Source organism: Zootermopsis nevadensis, unplaced genomic scaffold (genome assembly GCF_977971745.1).
Source record: "Zootermopsis nevadensis isolate Lab colony 2312 unplaced genomic scaffold, Znev_1.0 Znev_ptg000017l, whole genome shotgun sequence".
In the NCBI taxonomy this organism is placed as follows: Eukaryota; Metazoa; Arthropoda; class Insecta; order Blattodea; family Termopsidae; genus Zootermopsis; species Zootermopsis nevadensis.
In genome coordinates, this window is record NW_028259149.1 from 1,658,729 (window position 1) to 1,670,139 (window position 11,411).

At 34.0% G+C, this 11,411-nt stretch overlaps 1 protein-coding gene across 1 annotated transcript; it reads left to right on the forward strand.

Annotated features, from left to right (window-relative positions):
* The first annotated feature begins 1,347 nt into the window (after nt 1-1,347).
* LOC110829100 (uncharacterized) lies at nt 1,348-9,900 on the forward strand. Its single transcript, XM_087350020.1, has 6 exons — nt 1,348-1,555; nt 5,824-5,870; nt 6,042-6,195; nt 7,070-7,210; nt 8,665-8,711; nt 9,167-9,900. Exons 1-6 carry the CDS (start codon nt 1,394-1,396, stop codon nt 9,237-9,239), a joined length of 624 nt encoding a protein of 207 aa, XP_087206146.1. The 5' UTR covers nt 1,348-1,393; the 3' UTR covers nt 9,240-9,900.
* The last annotated feature ends 1,511 nt before the right edge of the window (nt 9,901-11,411 follow it).

Sequence of the window (11,411 nt, forward strand, 5' to 3'; positions counted from 1 at the left end):
CCATTTTTCCAGACATTGCTACGTGGCCAATGCACTTATGATACACATATTTATGTAACTGCATCGCTTGTCAATTAAAAAATGGAGGCATCACATCATGCTACAGATACATATATAACTACCTTCCAAGAGGTGGGACAAGTCATTTGGCAGAAATATAACAAGATTGACACCTATAAGACGACCCTAAAATATGAATTATCGATAAGTTGACTGCCAACAGAACAACACGAGGTTTCACAAGAGACGATAAATGAATGAATATAAGGTTATTCACTGTTTATTGTGTAAATTGTAGAGAAATATATTACTCCAAAGAAAGGCTATGAATTTTATTGATTCTTACTTTCCTTAAAGCTACTAGTTTTGTGAAATTTTATTTTATAGATCTTCGATCAATCATGACATTTGTTGTCACAGGTACATAACGTAGCGTAAGATGACAACGTGTTATGCTGATAGCCTTATTATGTTAGAACTTAAAAAAATAAACTACAGACAAATGATACACTGTGTGCTCAAGAAAAACAGTAAAATTGAATTAGCAAAATTTGGATGTGGCTTAGCTCTCCTTCCTCGATTCCACTACACAATTCATCAATCACAAATAAACGTTTAACTGCTGACAACAGTGCTGTTGAAGACTGAATGTATTAGACATGTACGTACGCTTTTGAATGCAACACACATGCAGATTCCATAAGCAAATAGTTCAGAAAAATGATGGATTCACTTTTCAAGTAAACTTGATAATATTAGGTTCAAAGTAAAATTCAAATTTATACTTAAATAAATTTAAGTATGTTTCCCTTTTAGTTTCGGCTGAACCATTCGTGAGGCCCTGTCTGACATACATTAGCGAAGACTCTTAAGAGTAAAATACACGAAATGCATTTTTAGTGTTCTTAAACATTGTATTTCTCTAGCTAATACTGACACACGATTCAAGTAAGTCTCTTTTCTTTTAGTTGCAAATCCTTATCACTGGTAATTACCGAATTAACACCAGAGTTTAATAGTGACAATGAGACCCAACAGTACACAGTCTGCCGTCAACAACATCTTTTCATGGAAGGCATTTAAAAATTACTTATTTTCCTCAGGCTTTTAAAAAAAATTTCCTCAATTTGTACTTCGTTATTCTTGGTCTTACAAAAAATACGGCAATAATTAAAGTGAAAAAGGCAACTCCAGCGCGAGGCCCTGGGCGTCCTACACCCCTCCCCCTCCGCCGCTGCTTCCAACGTTTTGTTTACATTGTTTACGATTAATTTTCTTCAACAATCACAACAATACCAGTAACACGTGCAGTGCAACTGAAAAGAGCATTGTTGCTTTCGAAACAGGAATTGAATTGTTCCCATTTCCAGTGTCACAAGTATTAGTGACGAAAATGGCAGGATTCGTGTTCGAGAAAATGTTTCTGCTTGCAAGACGAATTGTTCATGGCTTCCAATCTATTTTTTGGCAACTACCAAGCGATATGATCGCGGACAGCAAAGATGGATACAAATCCGAAGAATGGTCGCTGCCAGTCGTAATTTGTGCGGAAGAGGTTAGTTTTTTGTGTCACTATAAAACATTCCAGAAAAGGCAGAATCCATGCAGCAAAACACATAGTTCCAAACGTTTCGAAATTTTGTAATTGAATGTCTGTAGACCACAACACATAATATGTTATGATTATTACATTAAAATTTTCCATTGTTCATAAACGACACAAAAAATGATGCGTCTGTTTTAGCACTCTAGTTTACGTGTTTTCTGCAGTGGCCATTAAAATGCATAAATATGCGTTTTAAATTATTCTTTTTTGTTGACTAACTCATTCGTGTTTCGGAAACTTATTAGCATAGACACAAACGACTTCAACTATTTACGTATTGATAATTAAATGCAAAATATGGCATACTTGCTGAAATACCTCCTTACCTGTTAATTTGGAAGATGGATTATTCACAACAGAAAGCGTCTATGTTACGAAATAAGGTATAGATCCTTTGTAAAATGAAATTCAAAGCACCAGACTAGTTTTTCTTAGATATCTGTTCCTACACGTTCCCTAGCCGCTCTTAATTATTTCCGGAAGCATCCTCGCTGCTCTGTTTGTTTCTGCGTATGAAAGAGAATCACGATTTGAATATTGAAAGATATTTTTTCAAAACGTTAATAATCGTCGTAATACTTATTTTCAATTTCTTATCACAACAGTAAGATTTCACATTCCCACAGCGGTGAGCATCATGATTACATCAACCTGAGATATGTATCACACCGCGAACTCATCGCTCTGATATAAACACCTCTGAAACGTCGTTAACTTCTACGTTCCTACACGGCACAGTACCCCAGGAGTATGTCATCTTCACTCTCGCTACATTACTCCTTTTACTTTGTATTATTCAATTCAATTCAATTCAATTCAATTAATTTATTTACGTGTTTGCCAACAGCAAGAAGCCAATAACAGGCAAACACTGATAATATATACAATAATAGTGAAATAAAAATTAAAAATATTACACAAACGGATTAACTAAACTTATAAATATACAGTATTAAATATAACTGCCAAGTTCAGGCAAACCCAAAATAGAAACAATATTAACACAGAGCAAAAAATGAAGGAATATAAATAAAAACAAATAATCCACGTAGGGAACACTAATATAATTGTAAAACTTTAAAAAATATAAAAAGACAGATAACCAAGCTAGATCATTTCCCTTGTTGAGAACGTGCCCTCAAGGGAGACAATGTTTGTGCTAAATACGTCCAAAGATTTACATACGTAATTTGCAGCGATGACGCACCTCGCTGAAGGACTATGTCTTAGTGCACTGCTCACACTAAAAGTAGAAAATTCTCTTATTTGCCTCGCCGGCACACGTAAACCAACAGCGTCCATAATGGAATGGCAATTTATTTTGCCCTTAAATACATTAATAAGAAATAACGCATCGAGATGTCGTCGTCTGGAATAAAGTGTTCTAAAATTTAAAGTAGATAGGATCAGTTCATATTTTCGGGGGATATTAAACTGGAAAAATCGGTAATTGCACAAACTGGCAAATTTTCTTTGAATATTTTCTAATTTATTAGAATCTGTCTGTGTAAGATTATTCCAAACGACCGAGGCATACTCAAGCTTTGACCTAATTAAAGCATTATATAAAACAACAAGGCTGTCTAAAGAGGAAAAATTATAAGTAATAAAACGAATAAGCCCTAAGGTCCTTAGTGCCTGGGAATGAACACAATTTACATGACAGTGAAAATACAGTTTACTGTCTAACAAAACACCAAGATCTTTTATACAATTTGTACGCAAGATTAAAAAGTCACTAACAATGTAATTAAAATGGATACTGTTGGTTTTACGTGTGAACGATATAATTTTAGTTTTCTCTATGTTAAGTTCCATATTGTTATCATTACACCACTCATGTACGGAATCGATATCTGCTTGAAGAGCTCTGCAGTCATGCACAGATTTAATATCGTGATATAGTTTCAAGTCATCGGCAAATAAGAGAAATTTAGAATACTTAATTTTGTCGCAAAGGTCGTTAATAAAAATATTAAATAAGAGAGGTCCCAAGGTAGAGCCTTGTGGAACTCCAGATAACACCGCGTAGAAAGAAGAGGACTGTCCTAAAATGCGAACAAAGGCAGATCTGGATGATAAATAACTTTGGAACCACTTGACATAAGGAGAAGATAGTCCAAATTTATTTAGCTTTTTCAAAAGAATAGAATGCGGGACTGAATCAAAGGCCTGCCTAAGATCAAAATACACAGAGTCGATCTGTCCCTGTGAACAAACAGACGGCTGAACATCATTGAGGTAGGTAACTAAATTAGTTACCGTAGATTTTGATTTACAAAAACCATGCTGACTGGGATGAAATTTGAATTTGAAATAAAAGGAAAGGTGATCATGAACAATACTTTCAAAAATTTTGGAGAGGTTATTAAGGATCGAAATAGGCCTATAGTTAGATACTAAGGCGCTGTTGCCTTTCTTAAAAATCGGCACAACAGCCGCTCGCTTCCATAACAAAGGAAAATTCCCACTAGATAAACTAAGGTTGAAAATATGGCGTAAAAGAGGAGTTAAAATCTCAGAACAACCTTTTATAACGAAAGTCGGGATTTCATCGTGTCCGACGCATTTCGTCGAACGTAGACGACTAATTGCCCGCGTAACATCATCAACAGAGATACGTGGAATATTCAAAACATCAGAATAGGCGAAGTCAGAACTAGTCGTAACATTAACGCAAGAGTTAAAAACAGAACGAAAGCGGTCAGCAAAAGCTTCAGCAATTGCCTGGGGTTCCGTGATAAAACTGTCTCCAACTTTAATTTGTGTAATCGACTGGTCTTTCTTTTTGAAATTAGAAATATATTTCTAAAAGTGCTTTGGTTGGGTTTTCAAATTTTCTTCAATAGTTTTTAACCAAACCAATCTATCTGATTTAATAGTCAATTTAACTAGTTTACGATAGTGGGAAAAAACGCTATAATGATAATCAGATTTAGATTTTTTGAATTTCTTAAGAGATGCATTCTTATTTCTAATGTAATAGACAAGAGTTTTGGAAAACCAATGAGGAAATGCAGAATTTCTGGGTTTTACAAGGGGAATAGCTAGGTTGATGGCCTTCGACACAGTAGCCGTGAGATTATTAACTGCAGCATCAACCGAGCTTTCATTAAGAACGCAAGACCAGTCAGAGTTTTCTAGGGTATGGTAAAGTAATAATTATGTATAACTGAATATTGTTTTTGAATTTCAATAGCGTCCGTCTAGAATTCCTTCCACATGAAATGAATGTCACTTTTCGGTCAAAATATAATACCCGGCCACAACGTCTTCTTCCTCGGGGTTCGTAGTGCTCACCAGGTGAACCAGAATAATTAGCTGTACGACGTCGTCCTCCGACGTTTTTTAATTAGCGAGACGTGCAAAGGCTGACATATTGGGTTTCATACAACAAGAGGCGAGCTCAGTCGATGCGAATTTAAGCACAGCCTGACATTATCAGCGAAGATCTTGAATCTAGAATTATACGTTGCTAAATAGACAGAGCTGTTTTGACCAAGATAGTCCACACGCTGGCAAATTACTCCTGCGAAAATATTAATCTTTGTCACAAGTGGGATCTTTGCTACATACCAATAAGTATAGATATTATCATATTCACTTGAAAAGTAAATCCATATTTTTGTGCTTAGTGAATCTGCATGTGTGTTGCATTTAAAAGCGTGCGTACATGTCTAATACATTCAGACTTCAACAGCACTTTTGTCGGTGGTTAGAATTTTATTTGGCAGTGATGAATTGTGTAGTGGTATCGAGGAAGGAATGCTAAGCCACATTAACATTTTCCTAATTTAATTTTACTGTGTATTCTGAACACGCAGTAATAATTCTACGTAAATACCAATCAATCTTGAACTTCGCATATTCGCAACTTTATAATCACTAAGAATGCAACCAATGAAGACCAAATGTTTCCGACTGGAAATTAATCAGAAAAAAATTGATACTAATTCTTAAATCACATTGTGTATCAACAACGTTTATATTAACGCCAATGGCAAATACTGATGAACAATGAATTTCTGAATAATTTGACAAAGGTCATAAAGAGACTGCCCTCAAGGCCATTTCTGTCTTTACATCTCGCATAGTGGACTATTTACGATGACACTCATATCCCATTTAACACCACTGCAGGAGAGAAAGCTCACAATCACACGCTGCAAAAATAAATTAAATTCATGAGATATTGAAATTGTTGTGTATTATTACAGAGATCTCAGGTGATGAAAACAGATGAGCAAACACAGTTTAAACCAAGGTAAGAAATTTACTAAATCATGTTTTATGGATTAATAAAAATTATTGATGTCCCATAGAACAGTATGTGTTCTGAAAGTTGCGTTTTTTTCTAAATGGACTTCTGCGGGTAAATATAACAGAATGTAAATTTTCCAGATTATGATTGTGACTCATTACTCTTTCGTTACAGAACTAAGATGCAGCCAAGGGTATATGATGAAACCAGCCTTCAGGGTTTGGAATTCAATGTCTGTAGTTTCCGTTATGAAAACGAGATGGTGCAGGAAAGGACTGTCGAAGCTTCAGATTCATTAAGAAAATCTATTCTCGAAAAGAATGTGGAGGTATTAAAAACCTAATAAACTATGTTACTAGGCCTTTCTTGATCACTCACCATATTATTCACCGGACACAACACAACTCATCTGCGTATACTAAAATATGAATTAAATCTCGATGCTGAGAAAATCCTACAACTGATTATTTCCCATCTTCATAATCTGAATTTGTTAAATGATTAAAGACAGCTGCCTTTGGAATCTTCGGTTACTGTAACAGAGCTTGAAGGTGTGAAATATTTGTAGTTTGCGGTTAATGCCATGCTTTATCTGAGGCAACTAATGCGTTTTATTAAGTTTCGATTGCATTAAATTGCATTTATGGACCCACGGTTGAGGTTACTTAAGAATGACATATCTTACATGCAAGAAAATTTGATTATTACATTAATGAAATTCTGTGTTACTGGAAAAAAGCATAATGCTCCTAACAAATACTGATAGCAAAGTGAAAAATAGAGCATAAACAATGTATGATTATAATACATATATTTATTTTGGCCGTCTATACACAAACTTATTAAAATGAGTTGTTAAAATATTATAACATTCACAATATAAATATAAAATATGTTATGTTTTGATGCTCTTATTATCGTATTTCGAGTTTACATTCTATGGCATCTTCATATTAGAAACGACATGTTTCGATGTACTAAGACATCATCTTCAGGTTATCAATTCTATTAATTTTATAAACTATTATATACTAAGCTGCGTTGCATTTATTGATTTTATGCGGTTGTGAATCCATCCATCTTCATGATTGAATTGGTGTTAATGTTTCGTTGTTTATTGTCATGTTGTAATGTGTTGTATCATGTCTGACACCGGGAGACGATAACCTGATACTCTTATAACCTGATGAGTATGCCAACAGCTACAGCCTGGGCAGGTAAACGGGACATCAATATCTAATACTGCTGCTGAAGGTGCTTCAATACTGGAGGAGGGTCAGTTTTATACCTATGTATGCAAGGATTCACAATCCATCACCACGTCGGATCTTTGCCACACACCAGTGAGTATAGATATTATCAAGTTTACTTGTAAAGTAAATCCATCAATTTTCTGAACTGTTTGCTTATGGAATCTGCATGTGTGTTGTATTCAAAAGCGTACGTACATGTCTAACACATTCAGTCTTCAACAGCACTGTTGTCGGTAGTTAAAATTTTATTTGTGAGGGATGAATTTTGTAGTAGAATCGAGGAAGGAGAGCTAAGCCACATTCACATTTAGCCAATTTAATGTCACTGTGTTTCCTTAGCACACAGTTATATCATTTGTCTGTAGTTTATTTTTTAAGTTCTAACGAAATAAGTCTATCAGCATAACACGTGATCATCTTACGCTACGTTATGTACCTGTAACAACAAATGTCATGATTGATCGAAGATCTATCAAATAAAATTACACTAAAGATGTCACTTTAAGAAAAGTAAGATACAATAAATTCATAAACTTTCTTTAGAGTAATATAATTGTCTACATTTTAAACATTACGGAGTGAATAATTTCACATTAATTCATTTATCGTTTCTTGTGAAACTTCATGGAACTCTTGAAATTAAGAAAAATAGAAGATAGTTTATTTCTTTTAAACCCGTGTTGTTCTGTTGGCAGTCAACTTATCGATAATTCATATTTTATGGTCGTCTTATAGGTGTCAATCTTGTTATATTTCTGCCAAATGACTTTTCCCACCTCTTGGAAGGTAGTTATATATGTATCTGTAGCATGATGTGATGCCTCCATTTTTTAATTGACAAGCGATGAAGTTACATAAATATGTGTATCATAAGTGCATTGGCCACGTAGCAATGTCTGGAGACTTGGCCGCTACAGATCAATAGACCTGAACCTTCTATATTTATGTCCGTAGGGTTATGCGAAATCATGCGTGAAAATGATAATCAGAAATAGAACAGACAACTTTATAAAATTATGCATGTTGGAAGATACGTAAATGGTTGTGTTCAAATTCTTGAGGATTACACATTTTGTAGAAAAATGGGTATCCATGCTGATTGTGGATACTTGAAACATATGTTATAAAGTCAATTGCAAATTGTAAAAACTTGTTTAGTAATTGAGCTTACTAATGTAAAATTAATTCTTGAATTTCACATACTCATAACTTTATAGCCACTAATAACACCACCCAAGGTGATAGAATATTTCTGACTGGAATTTTCGTCAAGAATATATTGATACAAATTACTGAATCACATTTTTTATCTACAATATTTGCATTAACACCAATGACGAATACTGATGGACAATGAATTTGTGAATAATTTCCCAAAGATCATAAATAAACTGCCACCTAGGCCATTTCTGTCTTTGCATCTCGCAGTATTTACATTGATCCTTATCCTCCATTTAACACCCTGCAGGAGAGACAGCTCATACTCACAAGCTGTAAAATAAATTAATGCCATAACGTATTGAAATTGTTTTGTTTTGTTACAGGGATCCCAGGTGATGAAAACAGAAGGACAAGGACATTATGAACTACGGTAAGAAATTTACTAAATCATGTTGATGGATTAATAAACTTTATTGATGTCTTATAGGACAGTCTGTGTTCTGAAATTTCCGTGTTTTGACTTCTGCGGGTAAATACCACAGAATGCAAAATATCCTGATTATGAATGTGTGTCAATGCTCTATTACGTTGAAATTTGTTCTACGCAATATGTTTTATGATTTTAATCTGAATTTTTATTCATATACCACTTCATGCTTTTACCTTGACAGGTAATTTACAAGTGGTTCCATTTAAGTGGACAAAAATAGTAGCTATGAAAATTAAATTGTTTGTGCATTTTGTTCTGATAATATTTCGTGTGCCGCATTAATAAGCACTAAAACCTTAATAAGAAACTTGTTCTGTAGACGGTCTGCCAAACTAAATATTAATGTGTAAAAGAATGTTTTCCTTTAAACTTGTGTCAATATTATTTTGTTACAGGCCTGAAGTTGCACCAGTAATAATCGGTGTACATAATCCTCAATTGTTGGAATCCAGACAGTGGCCATATTAGGTGTGGAGCAGAGATGTACTGCCTTGGCTTCAGAAATAGTTACAAAATCTATTCTGAAACATTTGGAGACGTAAGGTGTGGAGGTATTATGAACTTAAGTGACCAAGTCTACTGTGCCAGGCCTTTCTTTAACAGCTGGTAAATTATTCAACAAACACATAAGTTACCTGCATATAAAAAAATATGAAACTAATTTCTTTGCTCAAAAATTTATATGATTTAATAATGTGCTGAGCCAGGCACCATCATCATAATCTTTCTTTTAAATACATTGTTTTGTCAATCTGATAAAAGTCAAGATGAGCATGAAATTATTGATTGTAATGTTATCCAGCTTTTAGCACATTTAAATGAAATTTTCTTCGTGACGTAGGAGTATAAAAATAATGTACAAATATTCAACATATTCAGAAAACAAAGTGATTGATGTTCATCTTGCAGGAACGGAGAATTTATTTCGTGTATGGAAATGAGTTATTGTCTGTTTCTCTGCATGATGTTGAAGAATAAACTGTAACATATTATTTGTCTTTTCCTTTTTAAAGAGCGATGTTTCCAGAGCATCTAATGCAAGTGAATAACTCAGAAAAGGACAGTGTAATACAGATGATTCATAATAAATGAAAACTAGCACTGGCCAAAACAGCCAAGTCCAAAATTACGGTTTGCAGGGCATTGATACATAATTTATTTTGCAAAACACAAGTGAATTACGCTTTGATCTTCTTACAGTGTTTGTCGGCAATAAATAGCTCTTGACAAACACATAAATGGTTCCGTGACAAAAGCCCACATGAAAATTCCGCAAAGATAAAAACCCACAGTCATAAATGCAAACGTGAAAAATGTTCACACTGACGAATAATCACACGGATAATTGCTTACAAAGATAAATGCTCACACGGACGAATTCTCACACAGAAAAATGCGCACGTAGAAAAACTCTCACATTCATAATACTATCAAGTAATACAGTCTTAATAAAGCGTAATGTGCATGCTATGATGTTTAGTTCAAACTTACTATACATACTAACCTAACCTAACCTACCCTTTGCCTCGTTAGCCACATTTGTTTTTGTAAACTAAATAATGTGAGAATTATTCTATGTTCGTATTTTTTCGTGTGAGCATTTATGACAGTGGGTTCTTTTCTGTGCGCAATCTTCGTGCGGAATTTCTTCATGTGCGCATTTATTTGGTCATCCACGGAAATATGCTGCTTCTTCTGGTGATGCGTACAGAAATGTAAAGTGACTTATTTAAAATACTTTGACTTGTACTGCAATAAAGCATAGGTCAAACAAAGTAACAATTCTCATTGATGTCATTTTCAGGAGCAAAAATAAGCAGAATGTTTTGATTTTGCTACAGACCAATGTTTCTCAGATTTGTTTGTTCACAGAATATCAAACCACAATAAGAACTGCAGATATACAATGAACATGGATATAGACAAGGGGAAAAAACTTTCTGTAGCATATCCGGAAATTATGAAAAGAAACGTTAAACATTTATTAATGCAAACTTTTCCACTATTAAAAATAAACTTATTATAAGATAGCTGGATTTTTGTGAGATGCCAACGATTTGACAACTGAAGGCATTCTCATTCTAAAAGATAAGAGCTTAATTAATTTCATCAGACGACATATTAATGGTTATGAATTACACGGAAGAAGTAATCAAGAAAACTTCTAATGACTTTAATGCAGTTATATGTATGAATATTACTGTTATATATGTATGAACAAAATATAGAAAGGTTTATACAACTCAAAATGTTTCATATCAAACAGCAGAATTCAGGAAAGTAACATTATGAAACAATCAAACTTTTATTTCCTAGTAGAACTACACATAATAAAGTTTTATCAGCAAACGCTTTCCTGCAAACTAAATTAATCTCTTAATAGATAGAATAAGAAATGAAGACATTAGGAAACAATTTAATATTTTTAATGTAATTGACAAAATTGGAGAATGTAGAAGAAAATGTAAAGAACATGTTGAACGGATGCCTGAGGAAAGACTACCTAATGTTGCATTCAGTTACAAACCTAGCCGGAAAAGAGATCGAGGTCGACCACGAAGAACATGGAAAGATCAATTTGAAGCCTGAATAGGCATTAGTGCCTAATCCTTGACGATGATGATGACAAGAAAACAAAAA

Coding starts and splice junctions, on each gene's coding strand:
- LOC110829100 (XM_087350020.1), top strand. CDS start 1,394: ATGGCAGGATTCGTGTTCGAGAAAATGTTTCTGCTTGCAAGACGAATT. Junction 5,871..6,041: donor CAAACACAGTTTAAACCAAG/GTAAGAAATTTA, acceptor CTTTCGTTACAG/AACTAAGATGCAGCCAAGGG. Junction 8,712..9,166: donor CAAGGACATTATGAACTACG/GTAAGAAATTTA, acceptor ATTTTGTTACAG/GCCTGAAGTTGCACCAGTAA.